This window comes from Osmerus eperlanus, chromosome 8, assembly GCF_963692335.1.
Source record: "Osmerus eperlanus chromosome 8, fOsmEpe2.1, whole genome shotgun sequence".
NCBI lineage: Eukaryota > Metazoa > Chordata > Actinopteri > Osmeriformes > Osmeridae > Osmerus > Osmerus eperlanus.
The window spans coordinates 10,077,185-10,105,052 of NC_085025.1; the positions used below are offsets into that span (position 1 = coordinate 10,077,185).

Sequence of the window (27,868 nt, forward strand, 5' to 3'; positions counted from 1 at the left end):
AGTCGACACAATCGAAAATCTAATGTTTCTCTTGACGCAGTACAGACGCAGTCCAATGCATTAGTTTAATCGTTACAGCATGGACTCGTGGAATCGAATGTAATCTTACTATAAAATGTTTTTTTATTTTACAGCATTGTTCAGCTTGCCAAAACATGTAGCCTACAGTAGACCTATCTCATTCTAGCGTTGACAGTGTAAAACTGGTGACTTGTTTAATTACTTTACATAAAGATTATAGTCTTGAAACAATTTACATTAATATACTAAATAACATTTTTGTAATGACAATTACAATATAATACTATATGGACTGTATATTCATGTTTTGTACTTTGGAAAGTTGCATTCTTATTATTAAAGTACTAAGAAACTTATGATCAAGAAAACTGATACAACTGCAATTTATAATACAAGATCTAAGCAGATTGAAGCTCATAATCGCGTCACAAGAAGCAACTACCCATTGGTTTATCTTTACAACTGAATATTTAAAAGAGAATACGGATGACTTTATGATTTTATCTGAAAAGTTACCCAAATCAATGTCAACACACAGCTCTGTCACAAGCATATCTGTAAGACCGTTTCAAAACGTATAAATATTTGTTTCACATTCTAAATATAAACATTTACTGATATTACAAACATACCATCCATGTGAAAAAACAAGAGATGGTTCAACAGTATTACAAACTTTGAGAACTTTTACAAGTATAGTCCCAGTACAATGACACAGCAACCCCCCCAAAAAAGAAAATAAATCACATACTGTATGCAAAACAGAGCCTCATCCTCTTAGCAGCCCATTCTAACCCAGCATGCCCCATGGGGCATAGTATTTGTATGTGAATGTGGTAAACAAAATTACCGTTGCCTACAATCAAGCCCACATCATTTCAAGCTCAAGAAGAGGTGTGATCAGTCTCTATAGAGAGCAGCTACATAATGTAAACATGAATGCAGAAAAATCTGGAAACAACTTTGATTGGAACACCAGGATCCACACAGCGCAAATATCCAATGGTGCCAACTGAACACAAAGTGGGTTTACGGTAAACTCAGACACACATTCTGTAATACTGCATCGACAATTGATTAATAAGTAACCTCAATGTACTGCACTCTTCTTATCTTAAAACAACTTAATTTCTCTTTCTGGCAGATCATACTGTATGTATAAATAGCAAAGAGGCCAGTAGTATAAATGGGTAAGAGATGAAAGCAAAGGTAAGCATGTCTTATTATTGTCTAAGTCTCAGAATAAGGGGGAAAAAATAACATGGGGGGGGGGGGGGGGATGTGCCTGCTACACACGTGACCTGAACTGTAATACAGGTACGGTATTTAGAGCTTGTGCAAAGCTGATTGGTCCAAGCACGCAATGCATTGTGGGCTGTGGTCCTCAATCAGCTTGGGCCCTTCATCTTTTCCAAATCACTAAACAAGCCCCAGTACTTCATTTAGACAGCAGTTTGGCTTTTCTCCATTTACACCGTAGCATACTGGCTATTCAAATGCACAATAAAAGGAAAACGATAGCTACAGCTGTGTTTCCCAGCTTTGCTCAATCCATTTGGCACAGCAAGAGTTCTCCCAGTCTGAAAGTTCACAGGAGTGCTGGGGTGAATTACCACCGTTGAGATACATAATTGTTCCTGAACAATACAACAGCTTTTTTTCTTTCTTTTTCTTTCACTCTGATTGCTCTCTGACCGCAAAGTCTAACAAAGCAAGCAAATGACAGACAAAATACAAACATATAACTAGTAAAGACATATAATGAGATGCTTTTAAGTTGTATGTGCATGTAATTATGCATTGTGTGTATATGTGTATATATACATATACATATATGCATACAAGTGTGTGTGTGTGTATGTATATGTGTGTAAGTATGCATGTAGGTGTGTGGGTGTGAGTAAAATATGCCGGGTGTACAAGCTGTGTTTGTTTGATCTTGTTAATGCCAGTGTCCAGGAGGCTCTCACAGTGTGGAGGAGCTCTGTCTGAAATCCCGGAGGACGACCGAGGCGTAGGCAGAGCTGGGGGAGCTGCAGAGGACAGACTCAGAGATGGGGGATCCGGACCCTGACCCACCCAAGCACAGAGAGTCTCGGAAAGGGGAAGGGGGAGTCAGAGCCAGGGAGTCCTCCAGAGTCAGCTTACTCTGAGTCCGATTCTCCACGTCCTCCTCGTCCTCCTCGTCCTCCTCGTCCTCCTCCGCCTCCTTGGCGTCATACATGTAGCTGTGCAGGAGGTCCAACTCATCGCTCTCCAGCCCCTCATGGGGCAACAACAGCCCCTCTCCTCCGAAGGCCCTCTCTTGCAGCTGGGAGGGGGAGAGGCTCAGTGGCTGGTGGGTGGCGACGAGGTTAGCTGCCTCCATGGCGTCATTCATTCGGGGGACATTTGAGGTGTGCGTGTCCACCGCGCCCCCCCGCGGGCGCACGGCGGCACAGCCCGATGCGTGGGCGGGGGGGGAATAAGAGGGCGACCTGTTAGAGTCCTGCCCGTGGAGATGTCCAGAGCAGGGGGGAGGAGTCCAGAGAGGGCGGTGGGCCGCATCTCCCTCCTCCTCCTCCGCCAGGTTGTACAGAGCCTTGGTGCTGGGTTGGTGTGGGGGGTGGGGGTCTGTGCCAGGGCCGGGGGTGACGGGTTTGCAGCTGTGGGGGTCGGGTGCGTTAGTTAGGGGCCGGATGACCGCCATCTGATTCGAGCCGGCTTCCTGTTTCCTCACATGCACAGACAGTCTGTGCCACACATTCCCCCCCCTCGGAGGGTGTCTTGCACCTGATTCAGACCATGACACAGACTTGCCATTAGAACTATGAACGAGATAAAGACTGCCGTTACTATCCCAGGAAACCGGAGGGGGAGCACATTGCAATAACAATAACATCAAGAACAGCAGCAGCACAAATTATGAACTATTACAAAAGCAGCATTTCAACATTTCTAATGGATGTTAAAATACCTTGTTTTTTAGACGTTAACAGTAACAGACAATGTACTTAAGATCATTAGTTCCAAAAGGTTATCCATTTCCCAACTGGAGCAGTTAGTTAATACATAGTAATTCATAATGTGCTGCCAACAGGGCATTATGAACATTAGATGGTTAGCGTCAAAGTACTTAAAAGCCATCCTGTTAAATTCCACCTGTTTATCTAAGTGCTTGTCAAGCTGAAATGGGCGACATGCAATTGTTAAAATGTATCGAGTGCCTGTATTGGTCTGCAGATTACACAGGGTTTAGTGCTGTGAAGAGCAGGCTTGGATTGGCTTTCTCGGGGTGATTAGTGAGGGAGACGGAGAGGTTTTCATGCTAGGATCTGGGTTTAAATTAAGGAAAGGCTGTATCAGGTGTGAACGACTCCTGTGCTGGAGAGCTGGAGAGTCTACAGTACTGATCACCTTCGATCTGTACACCAAAACACAGCAACAAGGCAGAAAGACTATCCACGTAAGTATCTAAATATGCAGCACTCTCAGAAGACAGCCCTGGAGAACAGGAGCAGAGCATCTCTGAATCTAAACATGGGCCTGCTTGAGTACAAGGCAGAGGGCCCTCAGTCCAGTAGGGATGGGTCAGAAACACGTAGCAGGGGAAGGGTGAGAGACAACATTCAGATCAAACACTCCCCCATCCTTTTTGGTTTCCTTCCTTACTTTAGACACTGTCAATGTGTCTTTGCTGTGGACAGTAAGGCATCTTGAGCATGTATTAGGGCAGCTTGAGCACAAATTTAGATCAATTAAGTCAGTACGTATATCACAACACAGGTAAGGTATGCTCCCAGTCACTTCAAAGTCTATCAGTTTGGGGATTGTCTTAATACCAGTTGTTTTATTTTAGGATTTTTTTATTCAAACCAACTCAGTTCGGTTGTAGCTGTTGTCACCTCAGAAGGGGGGGATCTGTGCTAGAATACTTCGCCCTCACTGTATAGTTGACCTTGATAATGAAATCCTGACACAATACATTTGGAAGAAAAAAGTTTTGGGACTCACTTGGCACTGCCGGAGCTGGTCTTTTTCCGGCGGAACATGTTGAGCAGGCTGTTGCTCCCACACGCCGCCTTCCCGTCGCCGACGTGCATGCGCACCACGTCAGACGTGGTGAAGGCGCTCCGGACGTTCCTCTCCGGCTTGGCGATGATGATGTACATCTTGGGCGTGAACATGCAGCCCAGCGCCACGGTGACGCTCAGACTGACGGAGAAGGAGGTGGTGATGATCTTGTAGTTGGAGCCGAAGTAGATGGGCACGAAGGCCAGCCAGATGATGCAGGTGGTGTACATGGTGAAGGCGATGTACTTGGCCTCGTTGAAGTTGGCCGGGACGTTGCGGGTCTTGAAGGCGTAATAGGTGCAGCTCATGATGAGCAGGCCGTTGTAGCCCAGCGGAGCCACCATGCCCACGGTGCTGGTGTTGCAGATGAGGTAGACCTCGCTGATGCTGGGGTACGACTTGACGGGCATGGGGGTCTCCAGGATGATCAGGGTGACCTCCAGGGAGAGCTGGAAACTGATCAGCACGAAGGCAATCACTACCTGGGCCCAGGCACTCATGAACCTGAAGGTAAATTTTGACGTATTAGAAGTATCAATACATTTGTATTGATTTGTAGCTAATTATAGATTGATCCCTTTTTTTTTGGTGTGCATTATGTGAATGTGATTGTTCAATAAACAATAGACAGACAGACTTGGGCTTTTTGGTGCAGATCTTCTTCTTGCTGCCGGCCAGGATGCGGGCGATGCGGTTGGTCTTGGTGACCAGGGCGGAGTAGCACATGGAGGAGGACAGGCCGACCAGGAGGCGCTGCAGGTAGCAGGAGAACACGGTGGGCCGGGCGATCAGCGTGAAGGGGCAGATGTAGCCCATGAAGATGCCCGCCAGGATGATGTAGCAGAGCTCCCGGCTGGAGGACTTGACCACGGGCGTGTCTCGATACAGGATGAAGATGAAGGTGACGAAGGAGGTGATGAGAATGCCGACGCAGGAGAAGGCCACCGCCACCATGGATTCCACGTCGGACCAGTCCAGGTATTTCAGAGGCAGCGGCTGGCAGACTGTATCAGAAGATGGAGACTTTAGTTTCACAAGAACTTGTGTATTCAAAACAGTAGGTTGCCTTTTTTACATTGTGTGACTAATGTCTGCCCTTGACAAAAAAAATGTTTTAAGATAAAGGTCAACCTTTGTGCAGAAAACAATACAAAAATGATTTTTTTCACGGGAGGACAAGGATAGAATGAATGGGAGGAGATGGGTGAGGGGTAGGATTATCTGCAAGGGAGACATGGAAAGCGTAGACATGATGACTAGATTTGCAATCATCGAGGAAGTGGAGAGATACAATATACAAGCCTGATCAAGCTACTTCAAAGATGGCCTGCTCAGGAACTCATTTACACATTCACACACACACTCATACGCATCTCAAAGCTCCGAATCTGTCAGCTTTTCCTCACATGCTCATACTACAGCAAGAGTGTCTGTGTGTGTTTGTGTGAATGCGTGTCAGTGTGTGTGTGTGTGTGTGTGTGTGTGTGTGTGTGTGTGCGTATGATGGTGCACAGGCGTGTGTGTCTGCCCTGTCCATCACATCGCGTTGGTGATTTCTCATCCTACACAGCGAGACTTGGAGAAGCTTAATGGAAGAAAAGTGACGTCCCCAGACTCAGCTTAAGAACCCATGAATTACTCGCTGCCTCTGATAGCATTACAGTCACTGCCACCACAGACTACACCATCCCACCGTCGCCACCAGACTCACACTTCTGGATACATCAGTCCTCCTAAGCCAAATCACAAGAACTTCGGAATCTCTGGAATTGCCAGTGAACTCAATTTGAAGTCTGGACATGAAACTGCATCTTTCTATATTCCAAAGTAATCCCTAGGTGTATTCCTGCTCAGTACCCGAATAAATATTTCACCATGAAAAACTATGATTCTTCATGCAAGGCGTCAAGGTTGGGCTTGAGCTGTCCTGCTGAGGGACATTATCATTGCTCCTTTGCCAGGCCAGATAAGCTCACCTAGGCATCAGCCGCTCAGAGTGAGAATGGTCAAGGGTGGCAGATGAAATGCACTTATCTTGATCCACTCTCATACAAAGCTCCAAATCCCTTCTTCCTCTAAACCTACTGTATACTTTCCTGTCTAAGCTTTAAGTAGACCTTTGAATAATTCAAAAAATCACTTCACGACTCCCCCCCCCCACACCTTCCCACACATAGCAGCCCCTCAGAGTGCAAGTTAGCTCTCTCCATGTACATGAGGTGACAAAACAAAGAGACCCAAATGACAGTATACAGTATAAATCAAGCATCAGTATTCCTCAGGTAAATGTAAATCAGAACGGCAAACTGGTGAAATCTACCTCAGGCCTCTCAAAGCACTAATAGCATATTTCACCTAGCCACTGAGAGAGCTTCCCCAGCTCAGCGAATCACTGTCAAAACAACGGCTGGGTCACGACGGATCAGACTGAGAGGAAGACCGAAGAGGAAGCCGAGGAGAGAGAGAGAGGAAGAGAGAGAGAGACAGAGAGTGAGAGACAAAGAGTGAGAGAGAGAGAGTGTGAGAGAGACAGAGAGAGAGAGAGAGAGAGAAAGAGAGAGAGAGAGAGAGAGAGAGAGAGAGAGAGAGAGAGAGAGAGAGAGAGAGAGAGAGAGAGAGAGAGAGAGAGAGAGAGAGAGAGTAAAGTAGCCAAGGAGGTGAGGAGCTGAGACAGAAGGACATAGGGGTAGAGGAGGGAGACGGGGTAGAGGAGGGAGACAGGGAGAGGAGGGAGACAGGGGGTAGAGGAGGGAGACAAGGAGAGGAGGGAGACAGGGAGAGGAGGGAGACAGGGGGTAGAGGAGGGAGACAGGGGGTAGAGGAGGGAGACAGGGAGAGGAGGGAGACAAGGGGTAGAGGAGGGAGACAGGGAGAGGAGGGAGACAGGGGGTAGAGGAGGGAGACAGGGAGAGGAGGGAGACAGGGAGAGGAGGGAGACAGGGAGAGGAGGGAGACAGGGGGTAGAGGAGGGAGACAGGGGGTAGAGGAGGGAGACAGGGGGTAGAGGAGGGAGACAGGGGTTGACATGGAGGGGGGCAGAAGGGAGACACGAGAGGCTTTGAAAGGCTGGTTTTGAAATGCCAGTTGTCAGGATAAAGGTGTGAAATGAGATGAGGCTTGTAATGGGATGGTACTGTTGGGTTTCGAGACAGGTAGACAGATTTAGGTCGAGACGAAAGGTTCATGGTGTCCCTATGGGAGCATACAGGTTAAGTTAGGGGCAGAGCAGATTGTGTGTTCTAAGTCTAGCAGACAATAGCTAGCCTGAGCCAGGGGCTTGGGGATGTGAGGAGTGAGAACAGGGGACAAAAGTGTACTGAGAAAGGATGATCTGCTCTGTGAGGGTAAGCCCTGGGAGACCTGCTCGAGGTTAGAAGCTGGGAAGACAGGAGATGGGGACTGGAAGCCAGGGGAGTTTGACGAGGGGTAATGAGAAGAAGGTGAGACGGGGAGAGTGTATATCTGGGAGAAGGGAGGATCTGTCTCCCATACCTTCCAGCTGATCATCGGGCCACCAGCCCAGCTCACAAGCCTTGCAGGTGAACTCATCCTGCACATACTCGTTGTCCTTGCAGGTTGTACAGATCCAGCAGCAGCTCACCTCTCCTTTCCTGATCACCTACACACACACACACACACACACACACAAAGATGGTGTCTGGTGTCAACATACTACAATCCCAACCTCCTCTTCAAGACAATAACAACATCCAAAGCCCAACAAACTTGAAACAGATTTAACACTGTCAGACATCATAGGAGCTATTAAGTCAAAATGCTTTTGATTGTGCTTTCAAAGAACCGGTGGAGTTGAAGTTTAAGCTCCAACAATGTTTGATAAGAAATGAGGGCAGCCGCGATGTTGTTCCCAGAGAGGGGGGCTCTGAGGGGGGCTGTGGTATGGTAAGCAGGGTAAAGAGCTGGGAAACAAAGGAGGCTAACAGGAAGAGCCTCTGCAGGCTGTAGAGTGTGCATGCTCCCTCGGGGGGGCTTCCCGCTAGGGCTGGATCCAGACAGACCTGGCTGCACATACTCAAGGTGCTGCCTCCAGCTACACTTGATGTGGAATGCTGTACCAAGTTGCCTCCCCTTGCTAACCTGGTACTGTAGGTATATATAGAGAGGGAGAGAGTCGAACTACATACATTGTTGTTTAAATACCATATTTAACATAGGTAGGGTCATAGTTGTATGATAGTTCTATGATACATAATTATGATATGTTTCATTTACAGTATAAAGCCAATTCTGGCCAATCTTGACAATGAGGGAACATGCGAGAACAAGTTAAACTGTCCTTGAATGTTTCCTTATACACAATATGCATTTCTTCCAGGAATATCCCTCACAATTTTGTACTGGGGTGTTTCCTGGGTCAAGAGAAGGGCTGTTTCTACTCTAGGCCCATCCCAGGCCCGACGCCCCAGACTGGGGCTCCCTCACCTTGATCTGTCCCCTGGTGCAGGGCTCGCTGCAGACGGAGCGCACCATGTCGCTGCTGTTCATCCACAGCTTGTAGTCCTCGATGCTCAGCTTTCCCTCATGCCAGGAACCCACGTGTAGGTAGTCGTAGCCGTCCCCCACGCTCTGCAGGTTCATGATGTCATACCTGTCCAAGGAGGTGGGGTGGGGGAAGGAGGAATGGTGAGGGAGAAAAAAAAAGAGTTTAGAAACATGGAGATAGAAAGAGGGAGTGGGGGAGGGAAGATTATGGGTTGGAGAGAGGGATTGAGAGAGAGAGAGAGAGACAGAGAGAGAGAGAGAGAGAGAGAGAGAGAGAGAGAGAGAGAGACAGAGAGAGAGAGAGAGGGGAAAACGGAGGGGATAAGGAGATAAAGGAGAGAAAGACTGGAGACAAGGGAAAGCAGGAGTGAATCAGTGACAGGTAATTTAATGATAACGCTTCCTTGGCTTAGGAGACCACCTTTATCCAAAATCGTATTAACGGCGGCTTACAACCGTGTAGTTGAACACCCTTTGATGCAATTTCAGCTAGGACCACTTAGTAGGACATTTTACTGACTGTACACAAGGCCCCATGTGGGCATTGAACCAGGATCTGCTGTGATTATCAGCCATGTCTCTGAGCCTGTTCTGCCTGACCTCTACCTGTGTGGTGATGTGTTTGGCCTCGTCAGCCCCTGTCTGAGGGACTCAGGGACTGCAGATAATTGGAAATGACTGGTGCCGCAAGCCCGATACACTCAATTTGTTCCAGTCGCAGCCCGATTGTCGTCACACTGAAATCCCTCTCACTGACAATTCTCCATAGCAACCTCATTTCTCACAGCCCCTCCTCCCCTCCCTCCATCCCTCACATCGACCCCCCCCCCTCCCCTTGTTTACTCTCACCTGCCAGGGGTATCCCCATTCTCATCAAAGTACACCTCCTCCCCTGACACTCCTCTGAAGGAGGTTTTCAGTAGGTAGCCTAGCAGCTTGCTGCCGTCGATAGGATCCATGGCCTCACACAGTCCTGGCTGGTCAGGGCAGAGCTCGCTGTGCATGTCGTGGAGGCCGTGGGCCATGGCGTAGATGGCGTTGATGACGAAGCCCATCTTACTGTCCTGGACGTAGTTCTCATGCAGACTCTCGTTACCTGAGGACCCAAGGAAAATAAGGGGAGGTTAGACAATGAGAGGTGGCGTGCTGATGGCGTTGAAGGAGGGTTCTAACCATTTTGTTTTTGTAACCATCTTTTTTTGTTTGCTGTTTTTGCACTGGAGTTGCAGGACCACTGCCCATCTATAGTCTACAAGATAATATTGTACAGCAAGACAATTGTAACTCTATTTTCATTAGCCCTTTTGGCTAAATAGTGATGTTAGAAAAAAGAAGCCAGTGTCTTCTTTTTATGGCATCACAGTATAATTACTATACAAACAATATGGTGTCCAAAGGATTCATTTCGAAAATGTGATTTATGGACCATTACTGGGGGACACCATGTTGTTCGACAAGCAATTTGTTGTCAGCCAGCAATAAGCTCTTTAAGGCAACATAACAGCGCATAACTATCATAGCGCTTCTGCACCAGGGGAAGAGATGCTAGCAGTTGGAAGGTGAACCTTTTTAACACAGCATACATTTGAAGCATATAGCTTACCTGGCTCACTGCCCTGTGTTCAGCTCCGGTTCATAACAAACATACTGTCCCCATCTTTTACTCTGTCACCCACATTCCATGGCTCTTTTTGTGCCTGACTATAATCGCATGCACAAATGAAGGAGGGGGATTGGTCTAAACACATCACTCACACAGGGTGCCATAGTAGGTGGGGGTGGTAGACACAGACTTGTGTTTGTGATTCATTCCTTCTTTGGTGCTTTCTGAGGTCAAGACATCCCAAGTGCTCTAGAGTTTGACTGATGCAGGTGCCCCACCCCTGACCTGCCTTCTTATTTGGGGTTGTAGGGTGACATGAATGACATCTGTGATCATCTGAGCTTCAGTCAAACCCAACAAGTCTCGCCAGAGTGAGGTGTTTACTGAAGTGCAGGTCGATCAAATAATTGTGTTTGGAAATATGGACTTACCACCTTGGAGATCTTGAGAAACAGAGAATAACAACAGAGATTGTAGAACAGCGAGCTACAACTTTGCTACTATGCAATTGTGGATTCATAAATTCTGAGATATTGTACCCTGGTATGGTTTTCATACCACTCAATAAGACTATTCTAAATGACTTTAAATCATATTCACTAATAGAACATTTTAGATGATGCCTATGTTAGAATAGCATATTAATAGTTTGTGATTAAAAAGACATTAGTAAGTAGAACAACAGGCCGGGACAATGTATCAATTTACCTAGGTCACCTTTCAGTGGCAAGCAGAGAGAATATTCAGAAAAGAGAAAAGGAAGATAGATAACATTATCATTATTCATTAAGTATTATCAGGTCCCGTCTAAAACAAATCCACTAATACAGCATTCATGAACAAGGATACAAAGACATAGGGGCAACTAACTACTTACACGAACACAAGGCTTACATTAAGCCAAGCATTTAAAGATGATCTAATTTACCTGTGTACCACTGTGCTTTGGCTAAAATAATTTCATTTTCACTTCATTCCTCTACCAATCATAACCCGTGATTGTTATTTGTAGAAGGAAACCAGTCTTTGGAGTATTTTGATGTTGTTCTCACCAGAACAGACTTTCTTGTAGTTTTTGTTCTCTTGAGGGTGTCCTGGCAGGCGGCACTGGAAGCGGTACTGCCAGAACTCAGGGAACCAGGGGTTCCTGGTGTTGGTGTCCAGACGAAGTTTCAGGAAGTAATTGTCGAATGACGTGACTTCCGCTGACTGCAGCTTCATGGTGATGCCACCCTCAGCCTCCTGCTCATAGCCCTCCACCACTTCATCCCGATCTGCCCATCCATCACTAGTGAGGATGGGTGGGGAGATAAAGATAGAGAAAGAGAACACAAAAAGAGAGAAACGCAAGATGTCAAATATTTTCCCACACAGACTTTCTCCATTCATCTCTTGGACCACAGCATTTGGAGAATTTGTCTAAACAGACACCCCCAACACACCCAAGAATCCTGTCCAGAATCTGGAGTGTGATGTGTGTGTGAGCTAGCTTCTTATTCAGGACATTCATTTAGTGACACTGAAGTGCTCTGCTCTCCTTTATTGGGTTTTATTAGAAGAGTTCTCATATTTTCTCCATTGTGCTTTGTAAACTGATTGTATGTGTGACTGACACAAATGTATGTGTCAGTTATGTTATCTGTTCTATACCTTGAGGGAATACATACTGTCATTTCACTTAAACATGAGATGGCTAGGAAAGATGGGGTGGAAGAAGTCTGCACAGAGTCTAGTCCTGTAACCAGAACCTGCAACAAAGATCTTTTTCCCTATACTCTCTAAGCTAATAGCTAGCTAGGCCAATCTCCATTTTTAAGCACCAACTGATACCAAAGGGTGCAGGAAAAAGAATCGTTCCCATTTACTAGATGGCTTTAAAATCTGTCAGCCATCTTGTTGTTTGTCTGTGATGAGCTTGGCTCATTTGGTCGAGAAGCCCCTGGACTCCTCATGGGAGGAACAAATGAATAATAGTGCGCAAGCAACCTCAATAAATAAATTTTATTTCCATAAGCCACGCTCTTTTCTGCTCTGATTTGTGGTTGTCTGGTTTGGTGTGGCGAGGATTTTCTTGCTCCCTTTCTCTGTCTCACTCACGCTCTTGCTCTCCCTCTTTCTCTCCATCCCTAATGTGCTGGTGCCTTAAATACATGTGCTATTGACAGATATCCACCAATTAGGGAGTGAGTCAGCCAGTATCCAATTACCTGAGACATCGTGTGTAAGGGGGAGTCTAAACCTTATCTCTTGGCCATGTTCAACCATTTTAAATGAGGTTTGAAAGACACAGGAATGTTCTGGAATTGGTAAGGAATCACAGAGGGTAACTAGCAGCAGCAGTGAGCCATCAAGGGATTTTATTTGGTTATCTTGGTTTTAGGTTTACATGTATCTTTCCTCACTCTCAATCTCACAGTTAATACAGACACTATAACATGCCTTTAAAAAAAATGCAAGGCTCTGTTAATGTATTTTTAGAAAGATTAAGCAAACATCACCATCTCCCCTTCTCCAAATTGAGTTTAGGTTAAAGACACGTGGGTCTGATTGGTCACAGTCCCATTTCTTTCTCTGAGGAACATTGTGTACATGTCACCGTGGGTATCTATGTGTGACTTTTCAACGTGTGTTTGTGTGTATGTGCAGCCGTGTCGGTGTGTTCACATGTTTGCATGCACGCGTTTGAGAGTGTGTGTGTGTGTGTGTGGCTGTCAGTATGCGCATGTCTACTTGTGTGCAAGTTAATTCCCAAACACCTGCCACCCTAATATTCCCACCTAGGACATAATTACTGTTCCTCTGCACCTTCCACACCTCTCCCATCAGTTGCCTGGCCTCTGCTTCGACCTACTGTAACTTCATTTGAAGAGCTCAATTCAATACAGTACAACAGCAAACTCCAATCCTCTGTGGCCAAGGCAAGGAGAACAGCTTGCGATGCCACAGGAGAGATTGGACTTGGGAGAGAGACTGCGTGGAGCATTTATTTACCGCCAGCATACATAATGCATGAGGAGCTCCAGAGGTAGACATACATGGCTGCCTCAGCATCACAGTTTGTAATAAAGAAAAACGACATTCTGCCTTCCCGCGCTGTCAGGCTCCCCCCTGTCCGTGCTGCACGCCACAGACGGCGTATCAAAACAAGCGCACCGATGGAGGGGAGCATAATAAGGAAAGTACACTGTATAATCAGCGGGCTCTATGAGTTGCATAATCATGATTGTCGTGAACGGTAACCTTCATTCGATATTTATGACTACAAGTTACAAGAGTGAGAGTGGGAGCATGGAAACAGCCGCCACACGCTTCCACATCACACCCTCCACAGCTGAAACGAAAGCTCGTCCAACCCAGTGAGCTGCCATCTGATTGGTTGGTTTTCCCTGTCAGCATGCACTGTGTGTCGGAGGGGGCAAATCACATGCGTCCACGTGGTCAATTAGAGCTGTACGCACCAGAGGCAGATGATTGACACATGCACAGTGTGGCGAAACAACATTTGGTGAAGCCAAAAGTTAGTGTGTAGTGCCTGGAGTGGTCGTTAAGAGCTGGAGCAGAGAGGCCTCCCAAGACACTGGGTGCTCCAGTTCCACATTGAAAGAATCCATTTGTATATTTATGAATCTGTCGTGAAGTAATTGGCAGGGCGGAGACTTAATCACATGCACGGGCGTCCACATGGGAATGGATTGTCAGAGCTTCCTAAAAAGTACTAAAGGGAGAGATCATTTTTGGGCCCAGTTGACGTGAGCTCAGGTAACTCGCTGTCAAGAAAGCTGACACCTCAGATATTAAGAACGGGTGGCATCTCAAACGAACTCGTTACAATAGAATGATTGTGACATATGAAAGGCGAAGCAGACAGGTCGATCACACTTCTCTCTTTTCCTCTGTTTCCACATGCTCCTCCTTCTCGCCCTCTTTCCCCCCCTTCTTTGCTGCGTTTATCCGTGATCTCTACACTTGTCTCCCAGCCCTCTCTTGCCTCTCTCTCCACCTCAATCTATCTGTGTGTGTCTCTCTCACTATATACATACATATATTATGTATGTATGTCTTGCAAGCTCATTCTTTTCTTCTTCTCTCTATCCTCTCCCATCTCCCCTGCTGTCCCTCCCTCCCTCCCCCTCCCCCTCCCATTCATCTTTCCCCCCATCCCTTCCCCCTCATCTCCCTCTCTTCTTGTTGCTCTATCTCTCCATCTCTCCATCTTTCTCCCAGATCCAGTTCATTTTGCATGAGGGAAGTGGTGGTTTGTTGGCTACATGGTGCCGGGCCTCTCCCGAGGCAGCAGAGAAGGTCCTGCCCAAGCTGTGATCCATTAAAAGCCCATCCAGCAGCCTTTACTTATTCATCACGCCCCAGTTCGGAGATCCATCTCTCCTCCATCGACAGGGACCACTGCTGCCAAAACAGATTTCTCTTCTAGCTACCTGCTGCCACTTCTCTTGTTTCTCATGTCTGATTATGCCTTTTTGTAATCGCGCCCGTCTACTTTAGTGTGAGTGCGCGTGTGTGCACGTGTGGGCATGCGAGCGTATGTTTGCGTGTCCACAGCGTAAGTGTATGCCTTCTATGTGTCTGAAGACGGGATCTGTTTTCTGCCTCAGCTTGGTCTGATCTAAACATTCCATCCAGATGCCTACCCAGCACGCTGTTTCTGATCACTTCAATGTCATCCACCAGTCCTTCCTGATCAGAGGAAAACACCACCATGGATAACGAGGACAACAACAAAACAATCGTTTGAGTGAGAGAGATGTCCTTGGTGATGTGTTGTCGCTTCCAATTAGAATCGGTGATACGTTATGAATATTCACATTCCTTGTGAACATTGTGTTTACTGCAACAGAAACATTTAGTCATTTTAGTCATTTAACAGACGCTCTTATCCAGAGCGACTTACAGATGCACCCAAGACTCCAGAATGAACACCCCAAAAAATCCCAATAAAACTAAAAAACTATCATGTCGTTTAGACATCGCGACTAAAGGATTTGGTGTAATTGCTCATACTGTATCTTGTTTCGCAAGTCTAATGTTTGTAACTTTTGCAAGAATTGTTTTCCTTAAAGATGCTGCGTGGTTTGAAAAGGTAAACATTTTCTTGTGGAAGGGAGGCATTGTTCGGAGCTACTCTGACTGACTAGCTGTCTGAGGGAGCTCCTGTGAGACTGGCACTGGAGTCTCTCATTAAACAAAACAAAATCTCCATGGTGACAGTAACGTTAGCAACACGCTAACTTGTGAGAACTAAACTGACTTTTTACCCCACAGCTAACGCCACTAGCTGAACGCCAAAGAGACACATTTCTGAGAACCCTCACATCACAACCAAGATCTTTCCCCATGACTCATCCTTCTAAACTCTACTTAAACTTAAACTAACACAGTGGGTCATATGGGGAGCAAAATGGAGGAGGAAGAGGGGCGGAGGGACTACAGAGAGTGGTCCCAATATGATAGAGATCTTATCTCCCAAAGTCCTCATTCCTCATGATTAATGTATTAGCAGCTAATGTGTTGAATATGGAAGTCTAATGACAGAAAGAGGTTTCTGGAAATGGAAACCCAGTTTGTAGGAGCAAGTGATGCAAGATGACACACACACACCAGCGGATCATTCAAGCAAGTTAAAGTGAGAGATTTGTAAATGTATGTGAGGATAAGGACCATGGAGGAGGACCATCTTCCTGTGACTGAATGAAAGCAGACAGAACCCACTTACAAGATAACCTTTGCTGTGTGGCTACTCTTGCCAAGCTTCATGGTGTGCAATGTCAGAGGAAAAGATGCAGATAGAAGAAGATGAAGCATCTCTGTCTCTGAATACTTAAAGCAATGGTTACTCACAAGCCAAACGTTCACCAGTCATTATGTAGTTAGGTAGCGTACAGTGGAATTATTTTTGAAAAATAAGTGATTCTTATTTTATACTGGAAAACAATGACCATTACTGGCCTGCTTGCATTTTAAAGGCATCTTCTCACCTTGACCCTAACACAGTAATACTAAGTGTTCGTTTGTGTCTCCAAGTACTTCCTGAAGACTCCCTAAATTAGTCAACATTTAATTTAGAAAAGAAATGTGAAGAGGAAAATATGATAACATAAGAAAGATAGGCCTCTGATTTATTCGTATTTTAGCCATTTTCTTTCTCTCCCTCACAGTTTTTTTCTCTCTCCTTCAAGCATACAAACGGTAGGCCTACTGCAAAGGACAAAAAATCCAGACAGTCGGCCAATGAGCCAGACAACCTCTGCAGTCCACCTTCTCAATCTGAACACTTCTGGAAAGCAGAGGAACATTTACGTGAGGGGAATAGGCACTCCAAAAAAAGGAAAAAAAGAACGATGAAATCTTGGCAATAGGACAGCACAGAAATGAGTGTTACAAGTGGAAAAGCAGCTTATGCAAATGTGCTCAGTAATAACAGCATTGAGGTAGCATTAGAGGAAGAGAGAAGCCCAGTGATGGTGTTAATTGCAAGCTGGTGGGTGGGTTTGCTTCCACACTGGCATTTTAATGGTGGGGGGGCCGGGGGGTGGCATGGTAATGATAATGGAACAGACACCCAGAATGAGGTGTAGATATGCACCTATCAGTCAATGCTGGGGGGTATTTAGCATCAGTGTTTGTGTCACGTAATACAAAAATGTATAAATAATGTGTGAAGTAAAAAATCACTCTTAACTGGTTCTCACGGGTACGCTGTCTAAATGACAGGTCATTTGTAATTATTTAGCTAATATTTCTTTCTTAGGATGTCTACAGTATGTAGAGCATGTGTATTTATATTGTTTGTTTGGGATGACAGGCCAAGGAACTCTAAACTATACATTCACTGTGAGTGAAGAGAAGAGAAGGAAAAAGAAGAGAAGAGTTTAGGAATCTTGGTGTTCCCTTACGTCAGTGCTGTATTCATGCATGTCTATGTGTGTGCCCGTGTTTATGTGTGTGTGTGTGTGTGTGTCTAGGCTTGAGGAACAGCGCACAGTCGACTTTCCGTCCTTCACACCTTCTCTCTAAGCCCCCAGTCTCCTCTGAGGGCCTCTATCAGGAGCCCCCCTCCCAGAGAGGAAACATCTGTGCAGGATACCTATCCAAATGTGCTTCATCAAAGTATGACAGTAAAACTGGCGCCAGGACTACAATACCCCTGCTGCTCAACACAAACCCACTCCTATGTCAGGTGCTGTCTGAAACCAGGTAATAGAGTTCTATTGAGAGAGTCTATGAAGCTCACTTCATTAGAACTCATCAGTTTTCTCTGGTTATTTTTCAAGTAAGGGCCCAAGCTCAGAATGTAAGTGAATAAGTAACCCTGCAAGTATATTTATATCTATTCAGCACGAGAATTGCATTTGTCATAATTTTTTGTTTGCCTCTTACTGAAAAGCCCCAAAGCACAGAGCTTTTACAATGTTTGCAAATAGCCTCAGTGTTCCTCATTTCAACACGTTGGTATATCCTGGAGATTTTGAGAGGCAAGGTGTTTTACATTTGTTTTGGTTCCCAAAGAGAAGCCACCAGAAAATATGTCAGGCTATACTTTTCATTCCTCTACTAGGTACAATGACAAAACAACATTTTAAGTAGATTCCGAAATCCATAAATTATCTTATTTCAAATGCAGCAAAGCTAGACATTTTCTATCATGAAGTACATATGTTTTGGCATAAACTATGCTTTAGAAAGAAAACTATTTTCTTTCAATATCTCAGATGAACCTCTGTCATTTTGCAATGGGAAGGAAAAACGACGCCACATTTTCAGTGTTGCAGGAACACAGCTGATCCAGACCAGCCAGACAACCTCTCAAATGCTTGTTATTGGAGGTGCTCCAGGGGCCAACAAGATATAATATGGACTGAATGGAGAGAGAGTGAGAGAGAGGCAAGTGGCATAGGAATAGTAGAAGAAAAAAAGAAAGAGAGAGAGAAATGTTGCGCAACTCCGGAGACTGTCTCCGGAGTTGCGTCGGAGACAGTTGCTATCTGCGACTGTCTGATTCCTTTTGCCGGGTTAAACTGAAGCGGCTAAACATCACAGGGAGGTGGAGACAAAAGCTTCTCTGGTGTGGACCAGGAGATGAGCAGGATGACTGGGCTGTGGCGATCTGTCAGAGGAGCCCTCTGCAGCCAGCATGGAAGGAAGCACTGCTACCAGGAAACTGCAAACTGCCCCTGGCTCTCAACGGAGGAACAGGTGAGGGGAGTGTTCAACAGCCTCGCTTTGAAAACAAGAGCCCTCTCCCAATCTGCCGTCCCCGATGTGGTTCTCTCTCTCTCTCTACCTCCTCTCTCTCTCTCTCTCTCTCTCTCTCTCTCTCTCTCTCTCTCTCTCTCTCTCTCTCTCTCTCTCTCTCTCTCTCCCTCCCTCTCTCTCTCTCTCTCTCTCTCTCTCTCTCTCTCTCTCGTCTTCTGTTTCTCCTCTCTGTCCTTTCTCTCTGTCAACCTCCCTGCCTCCTCTCTGCCTGTCTACCTGTCTGCCTGTCTACCTCTCTGCCTGTCTACCTCTCTGCCTGTCTGCTTGTCTATCTGTGTACCCGTCTGCCTGTCTGCCTCTCTGGATGTCTGCCTGTCGGCCTCTGCATGTTGTCTGTCTGCCTGCCTGCCATCTTCTCTCTGCCTGTCTGCCTCCCTGTTTCATCTGTGTGTCTCACCTCTTATGCCACCATCGGTCAATGACAGTACATTCTCTCTTTCTCTCTCTTTCTCTCTCTCTCTCTCCCTTGTTCAATTGTGTGTCAGGGAGTCAGTTGGCTGAGCGGTGAGGGAGTCGGGCTAGTAATCCGAAGGTTGCCAGTTCAATTCCCGGTCATGCCAACTGACGTTGTGTCCTTGGGCAAGGCACTTCACCCTACTTGCCTCGGGGGAATGTCCCTGTACTTACTGTAAGTCGCTCTGGATAAGAGCGTCTGCTAAATGACTAAATGTAAATGTGTGGTCTCGTAAGGTCTTTCAGCCCCTCTCTGGCTCTCTTCCAGGGTCACACTGAACATTCAGCTCTCTCAGTTTCTTTTATTCTCACTGTCTCTTCTTCTCCCTCTATGCATCACACACACACTCACACATTCACACACACACACATCAACGGTTTCTCACTCTGCGGAGAGGCGAAGGCACAAATTAGCATAAAATAGCAGGCCATGTTTGGATGAGCTAATTTCTGTCAGCCAACCACCAAGCATCTCTGACCACACAAACACACACATACGCACACCCTGTTTAGTGCTAGTGTTGCCCCAGAATAATAATCTCTCAGTATTCATCTCTTTCACTGTCATGTCGCACTTTCTCCTGTCTATTAGTCTCTCCGTCTTCTCTCTCTCTCTCTCTCTCTCTCTCTCTCTCTCTCTCTCTCTCTCTCTCTCTCTCTCTCTCTCTCTCTCTCTCTTTCTCTTTCTCTCTCTCTCTTTCTTTCTCTCTATCTCTCTCTCTTTCTCTGACCCAGAAGCATGTGGAGCTAAGAGGACCTACAGTCCTCTTCGTTTGCCCATGGAGACCTCCATATCAGCTAAAAAAAGACCCACTCTCCAATGGAGGAGAGAGAGATGGAGAGGGAGAGAGGGAAAGAGAGAGAGAGAGGAGAGGAGTAAAGATAGATACTGTAAAATGGGAGAGAGAGAAATTGTGTGAGAGAGAGCGAGCGAGAGGGAGAGAGAGAGCGAGGGAGAGGGAAAGAGAGAGAAACAGAGACAGAGAGAGAGCATCATTATGATGGATAATTCATATGGCATGAACCTGCTATAGGTGCCTAGGCTCTAACGACCTTCAAACTCAACACGACTTGCACAACAAGCCAGCCAAAGGACTCTTCCACATCCATAGGGAGGTGACAGGAGAGAACAAGTCTCAAAGATTAGAAAAAAAAGAAGAAAAGAAATGAACCAGATAAAGAAGACAGGCTTGTTTCTTGAGATCTGGAGCAACATTCAGCAAATCTCCCAGGATCACAGACCACCCCCTGCCTCCTCTCCAGGTCACTCTAACTGTCTTAATAATGTCCTCTGACTGAGACACAAGGCTGACAGATAAAAGTATTGTCCTTCAGTGAACCCACCCCACAATGTTCTGTCTGCTGCACCCAAGATGACAAAACATGGGACAAGGTGACGGTCATGTCTCACGGTGCATTCGGATGACAGCATAAGGCTTTCCCTTAGGCTATTCTATTCTGATGGCCTAATGTGGGGCTGTCATGGTCTGAATGCTGTGTTCGGCCCCTTTTCTGCTCTTTGGGTGAAACTGATGGACACTGTAGGCAATCAGTGTCTCCGAGGATAGCCCGGGACGAGTTGCTCGGTTCGGGAAAATTGCTGGAACCAAGGAAGGCAGTGTGCAATGTATTCTGGGGTTGCTGATTCTGGACTTATGGAATTGGATGAAGTGGTGTTAAATAAAACCCCAGTCATCCCTATTACCATGTCCTCCTGTCTATCCCTAGGAGCTGGGTAACACCCTCTCTCAGTCACCAGAGAGAGGGTGTTAAAAGGGCAAGAGAGGTCATGGAGGTGGAACGAGGGCTTGGAAGTGGAAGGGAGTCGACAGACAGCAAGAGAGGTCGAAAGTGCCTGTGTGCAGCTTTAAATGATAAGAGGAATCGGACTAAATCTTTAAAAAATAAAAAAAGATCTCATTATGTCAAATCCTGTACCCACTGTAGTGGAACTGTGGGCAACTTTGCATGCCTCTAGTGCTTCCAGCCTGACTCTGTGGCTCATTGTGCAAGGTGAAAAGGTGGCCGCTCTGCTGGGCGTCATTGCCAAGGGCTCCTGAAGCTGAATCCAGCAGCTAACAGCTCAATGTTGAATCGAGGAGGGACACAGTAGCTGTGTCTCCGACAGAGTTACGAATTATTCATCACCAATGCTCCCTAGCATCCTTTAGGCATGACTTAGAGGCATCCAGTATATTATCCTAGGCGGGCAACACGGTAGCAAATCATCCAATCAGAATGCATGTATTCTGTACCAAATGACCCATAAATCAGTGTTTGGGTGGTCCACAGCCACATCTTACCTGCCGATGAGGAGGAACTCCCCGGCTACGCCGAGACGTCTCATGGCCATGAGGAGGCCGCGCACGGTCATGCCCTCACAGAAACACACGACCACGCGGGCCTTGGGCAGGCGCTCCCGCAACTTCCGGAGCAGCCGGTCAAAGTGCTTCTCCCCGGCGTTGCTGTAGATCTTGTCAGAGTGGGCGATGCACAGGCCCTCCTGAGACGCCAGCTCCTTGAAGGCCTCCATACCGCTCTCCCCATAGTTTCCTGAGGAGATGGAGGACACAAAGGAGTCACGTCAAGAACTCATCGCAGAAGACAAACAAAATGGTGGATAGAGAGGAGCTGCTCGTTCGACTGCGAAATGTGGGAAATGGTTTGTCATTGTTTTGAGTGACCCAGAAATTGGGTCCAGCGTTAAAATGAAGATTCAAATGCCTAGCTTCCCTGTCTCGCAGCAGTAGTGGAGGGAAGTGAGTTTCAATTGAGGAGGACCCAGATTGTGGAGAAAGTCTGCTGTATCGACTGGTATCACCTCCAGGGACAGCTGTGTCACAACTCCTCATATTTGAAGCACATCTTTCAACCCCCAGCAAGGAATTCTACATCTCTGGTATTGCTCCCAATATTTTGGGCTTTTTAATAAAAAGCACCCACACATACACCGCCCACACACACACACACACACATATACATACACTGGCCAGACTTGCTAGGCAGTATGATGATTCTGACAGGTCAGGTTGTGTGTGAGGATCCTCCAGTCCCACCCCTATGACAGTGAACTAGGGAGTCTAGGGGACTTCTAACTGATTGCAATCAGACATGATGGGGTTTATAGAACTACCCTAGATATACAGACAGGATGTCCAAATCAGCTTTTAACAGTCTGGAGGGCTACTTAGTATAATGTTTTAACGTAGAGCATGCAATTTGTTGCAGATGAGGGACAGTTAGGAAGCTTTCAAACTAATTTTAATATCTATGCAGCTATACTTTTCAAAGCATCAAGGGCACAGCAAGGGGGTATTCAGTCTGAAGATGGGAGGTGTCTTGTCAGCTGCCAGAGAAGTCACTCTTTTTCTTTGTACAGTCAACAGGTTTCATTTGACCACAGAAGAAAGGGCTGAACTGGCAACAGTCTAATGCATTTACTTTGGCACAATAATATAGACAGGGCCATGTGCTGGTTTTTCAATAGTCTTTTGATGATATTTTTCAATTGCCTCATTTTTTTTTTCTCCTGCTGGAAAATGAATCATGATATCCAATTATTTTTCTCTTTCCATCGGGGCTGGGCTGTGTGTGGGCGATGGTTGGATGTGTGGACAGAGGGGTAGGGGGGCGGGGGAATGGGGGCTTATATTGACGTCCATTTGATTCTGGCCACTGAAACCCGTTTTGTACATTCCACAAGATTGATGCTAATCCTGCCAGGTAATTTATGCAATTGCAAACCCCTGGCTGTTGCTATGGGCAACAGGCTGCATTTCAACTGTCTGAAGTAGTGTAGAAGAGAGAGGAACGTGTGGTGGCGGTGGGCAGACCGTGGTGACCCCCCCCCTTTCTCTCTCTCATTCCACCTAGCTGAGCTCTCTGGAGGCAGTATGGAGGCTGACTTCACCTGGATTTAATAGACAGGCACATCACATACATCATCCTAAGACACAAAGGTCAATTCATAACAAGTAACCATAGATAGAGTGTGTATACATAACTGTAATTAGATCAGATCCATCCGCAGCCCCTTGTACTTCTTTGCATGCAATAATCCCTGATTCATTCCATCAATCCATATCCTACTGTCCGTTCACCAAAAGCAAGATGTTCAGGGCAATTGTGATGTTGTAGCCTGGTTTGTTTTGTCAGATGCAATTATTTCATGTTGGTGCCACGGCATTGCATGCTTATATAGTTATACATCATTATACTGACCTACAATTACTCTTCCTGTGAGGCACTAGTTAAATAAGCCATATTTGGCCAGACACATGCAAGGCCCCTGTTAGTTTTCTCTCTCCCCCTCCATGGCTTAATATGTGATCTAAAATGATTCAATGGGTGCAATTATTACAGTAGTAATCTTCACATTCACTCTGAGTCATCCCATGAAAGGTACCAAAGAAGGAAGTTAGTTCAGTTCCCAGGGGCTCCCCTGGGTCTGGACCAGGTCAGATCCCTGGTGCCCCCTAGCTTTGCCTCAGAGCATTGCAAGTGATGCAGACACCCCCTCTGCCTATTAACCTAACAGTGACCTGGGAACTCATGTGACACCTGCCTGTCACATTACGACAACTCTTGATATCTGATCCCCAATCTATTACATTTCCCATAGTTCCACAGGAGAAGATCTTAGGACAGCTAGATGCTATGTAATTGTCAATTGAAAATATTTGTGATGTCAGGTTCATACTGACAGGCTGTTTAGGCAGGTTCCTCTCATCAACAAAGAGTTACTACTGTAGATTACAAGATGTCACACAAAACTGGGTTTATGTAGATTTGGGGTAAGAGAACAACATGACCAGCTACACAGAGAGAAGCAGCACATTAGTTGGCCTGTTTAATATGGATTATCTGATTGATTACATAATTAAGGCATGCTTAGATATGCAAATAACGGAGATGACACAGTCCCCTTGTTATTTTATAATGGAATAGCATTAGCATCTCATAAAAAATAGGAAAGAGTGAACGATAAAAAGAGATAGAGGCGTGCTGACTAATTACCTTTCCCATCTAGCCCCCAATCTAATTTGCCATTATGCGAATAGATGCAAATAAAACCCACAACAGCACATGTGACAGTACAATCAGAGAACACAGACAACAATTACGATTTGGGGTGGAATAGATTATGATACAATGTGTGTATCTATTGTCCATATGTGTAAAACTGAGAGAGAGAGAGAGAGAGAGAGAGAGAGAGAGAGAGAGAGAGAGAGAGAGAGAGAGAGAGAGAGAGAGAGAGAGAGAGAGAGAGAGAGAGAGAGAGAGAGAGAGAGAGAGAGAGAGAGAGAGAGAGAGAGAGCAAAACACAGAGTAAGAAGGGTATAGACAGAAAGAAATAAAGAAATGACTTATACATGTTTAGTGTGCAGTGTTGTTGACTTTGACACTGCCTCTCTCCTAGCAGTAGAAGCTAGCTCAGTCTATATATTATTGAGATTCCCTGAACACTAGTTATACTTTCTTCACAATCTAAAATGGGACTGTCTAGAGTAAGCTATCACTCTCATATGCTCTTGACTGAGTGTGCAATAGTTCCATGACAAGTTCTGTACCTGTCTAATGGGAACATGTTTCTCTCATGTGGAGACGCTAACGGAAGGGAATTCGCGATCCTAGACTCATGCAGTTGGCCACCTTAACAAACGGACCTACTTATGTATTTCTCTAGTTAGCCCACTGACTAGACAAAATCCACTTGACAACTAGACAAAAAACTCTCAATATCAGTGTCTGCGCCATTATGGACTAATCTCTCCACGCCCACCTAAATAAATCGTTTTTGTGTGTTGTGAGTGACTCACCTTCCGTGTGCACCGCTGACACGTATGTCCAGTTGTACCGTTGGACTATATCGAGCATGGCCCGGGCCTGCAGTGTGTCAGAGGGCACGACTCGCAGGAAGTATTGAAACAAGGTCTTGTCGCTTAGGTCGATGCTGGTGGCAGAGTATGCAATTTGCGGGATGTTGAAGAGCTGGAGGAGATTCTGCACCTGGATGGCAACGGAGCTGGAGCCCGGCCCAATTACCCCGGCAATGGGCTTCTTAGTGGGTGGAGGCTGGGTGGATGGTGTCCCGTCAATGCACCACTTAGACCCGTCCTTGTCATCCCGGATGGAGATGAGAGAATCCCGGATGAACTCGATGCTTTGCTCCAAGGCCACGGAGGAGTGCCAGCAGGAGTCTCGGATTTCGCAGCCTAGGCTGATGTTGGGGAGCAAATAGGGGTCGGCGTTGATCCGGTCTAAAGTGTGGAACATGGCTTCCACTCTCTGTATGCCGTACTGCTCGCGGACTTCCCCGCACTTTCGTTCGGCCACTTTCTCAGCAGACGGTTGGTGGTGAACGGAGAAGAGCGCACCGATAATCACGTCGCCATCCATCCGGGCCACGGAGCGGGATACGGCCCGCGGGACTGCCGCCCTCTCGTAGATGTTGCCACTGTGAGACAGCACGAATACGTCGAAGAATAAAGTCGGGAGACAGAGGACTGCGAGGAAACCCATCTTTACGCGTGCCATATTCCACATCGCGTGAACGGTGCCAGCTGTGCGGGCATACTATCCGCTCGTGGCAGTTGAGCAGGAGCGTTGGAAGTCTGTCAGTGTATATCCACGTTTAACCCAGTGACCATGATGTGAGAGCACAATGCCTGGACCATATCCACACACACCTGCAGATAAATTAAAACAGACTACTGTGAAATGCAAAGGAACATTAGCAAGACAGCCACGTGAACGTCTCAGTTTTCTTAGTTATCAACGTCAGCAGACTCCATTTTTCAGGGAATACTATGGGCCTATATATCAACATCAATCAGTAGTTATAATATAATAGGCCAAGTTACATTGTAATAGTTTCCCCCAAATGTTACGGATGGCATAATTTCCCCCCTTGTCCTTTGAAGAAAAGTACAGTTCAGCACCAAGGACAGCGCACATACAAACTCAAGCTCAGTGAGGAAACGCCTTCGAACAGGTGCTGGTAATGAGCTAGAGGCTATGCCACTAACTCAATGTAGAGGTTGAAATTAATCCGCTAACTAGAGTAATTAATTTACTGAAATGGGACACATGAAATCATAGCCTAACCAACAACTATCTATATTTGGTAACACTGAGGGAATATAATTCCCGTATCGTGAAGTCTTTAAGGAGCCTAGTTGAACACAGTTTACGAAATCAATGATGTCTTGATCCTTCTAGTCAAACACAAAACTTGCTTTTTTCACCCTCATTTGCCAGAACGCAGCACTCACACACCCATGGTCTCATTCAAAACATTCCGTGAAATAGGTTGTATCGAAAGAGGCAGCTTCTTATAGGCTACAGCATGAGGATGGCTATATACGCACTTACCTGCCTTTATCTGCCAGTCTCACGGTCGAACCTGAATTGACACTGTCTATATTCTACCATCATTCTGTCATCTCGTGTAGGAATTTGGACTGGAAGAACTTGACACGTACCTGAATCCGCGAGACATATCGCGTGTCTTCCTCCGTCTTCTGTGCCGCGCGGTCCTTGGATATGATACTTGAGTTTGTATTGCTCCACCAGCGGACGTTTTTTCTCTCTCTCCTCCAGTGAGAGCACGAGAGCCGTTCACCCCTCCTTTTCGTCCTCTCTCCCTCTGCCACTTTTTCTCACCACATCTCAAAAACCGGGTCACATAAACTGCAGCTTTAATAGGCAGGCGTTTAAGAAGCACTACAGGTCACTTATTTATAGATTATCATTGTCATTTTTTCAGATAGGGGTTAATCAGCTTGATCCTTCATTGTGCCGCAATTGAGCATTGCGATGAACAGATAAGACAGGTAAGATTAATGATATGACCAAAGAATCCCAATCCCGTGTAGCGGCATCCACGCTCAGGGGGTGTGAACACCCTCGTTTTTTTGTTGATGGTTGACGAGGTAACGTAGTGGTAGTCATCATTCAAGCACATTCCTTTACAGCAGTGATGAGAGGATTGAGAATCTCTCTGATTCATGCGGGTTGACGTCAAAGTACAGGGGCCCAGACGTGCCTGCGGACCTGCCGTGAGTCAGCCTCGAGAGTTCTCATTTAAAGAATTATCACGCGTTTTTAAGTAATTGATGCATATATGTGGCTACCTAAACAAAATGGTAAACTATAGCGGCAGAATTTAGACTTCAGAAGGACGGTATGGGGGGATAAACTATCAAACGATGTTTGGGAGAAATAGAAAAACGAATAGTTCACAAAGCCAGTTCCTTGCGTGCGGACCAGTGCAGGAAAGCAGCAGGCGTTCAATAAGTAGACAACCAACATACACTGCCTGCCATCTTACACGCACTCGAAATGTTCGTGTGAAATGTGCGTGTAAGAAAGCGAGGAAGAGAGATAGAGAAATACATGAAATAAAAGAGAGAAAGGTCCATTACATTGATTTGCTCTAATGGAAAGCTCCCATCAGCTCCATTTCAACCATTACCTCCCTCATTTGTCACACACACCGAGGAATAGTGAAAAAGACGAGAAAGAGAGGGGGCGTCACTTGTTATGAATGGATGTTACGACTGTACCCTTCTTGGTTTTTAGCATGGTGGTCAACGTGCCTTTATTTGTCTGCACTAGCATGCAACAAGACAAGCGTTACGACCAGTCAAAACCTTGAGAAAATGTTACAGAAGGACGTTTAAAGTCATCACAGTGACGTAGTGTATCGTTGAAGATAATCACACCCGTATCAGACAAATTGCATTGTTGCACAGATTAATACAATATATTGGCCTGTCCCTACCGATATCTCTTTGTGTCCAAATCATGGTACTTAAATGTATTTACTTGACATGAACATAGGATATGACTGACTCAATCAGTAGGCTATTCATCTATCAACACCTCAGTATTTTAATCTATGAATACATATAACACATTTATTGCCTTAACTCATTGTCCCCCAAATTGAAAGTTTGGAAT

The 27,868-nt window shown here is 46.0% G+C and overlaps 1 protein-coding gene across 3 annotated transcripts; it reads right to left on the reverse strand.

Moving 5' to 3' along the window:
• Positions 1–52: 52 nt before the first annotated feature.
• Positions 53–26,511, reverse strand: grm1a (glutamate receptor, metabotropic 1a). Of its 3 annotated transcripts, none has more exons than XM_062467192.1 (10): positions 26,389–26,511; positions 24,724–25,593; positions 21,208–21,457; positions 11,233–11,468; positions 9,427–9,673; positions 8,518–8,683; positions 7,567–7,693; positions 4,712–5,078; positions 4,015–4,578; positions 53–2,828 (listed from the first exon to the last, which is right to left on the reverse strand). In XM_062467192.1, exons 2-10 carry the CDS (start codon positions 25,448–25,450, stop codon positions 1,988–1,990), a joined length of 3,525 nt encoding a protein of 1,174 aa, XP_062323176.1. In that variant the 5' UTR covers positions 25,451–25,593; positions 26,389–26,511; the 3' UTR covers positions 53–1,987. The 3 variants fall into 3 exon arrangements, with proteins under 3 accessions (XP_062323176.1, XP_062323177.1, XP_062323178.1); XM_062467193.1 differs by having other exon boundaries at positions 54–2,666; XM_062467194.1 differs by having other exon boundaries at positions 2,550–2,793.
• Between the last annotated feature and the right edge of the window lie 1,357 nt (positions 26,512–27,868).

Excerpts from the sequence above, each read along its gene's own strand:
- grm1a (XM_062467192.1), bottom strand. The coding sequence starts at position 25,450 with ATGTGGAATATGGCACGCGTAAAGATGGGTTTCCTCGCAGTCCTCTGT. Across the intron at positions 21,458-24,723 it reads GTCAGCGGTGCACACGGAAG|GAAACTATGGGGAGAGCGGT; the intron begins GTGAGTCACTCA and ends CCATCTCCTCAG. Across the intron at positions 5,079-7,566 it reads GCCCGATGATCAGCTGGAAG|TCTGCCAGCCGCTGCCTCTG; the intron begins GTATGGGAGACA and ends CTTCTGATACAG.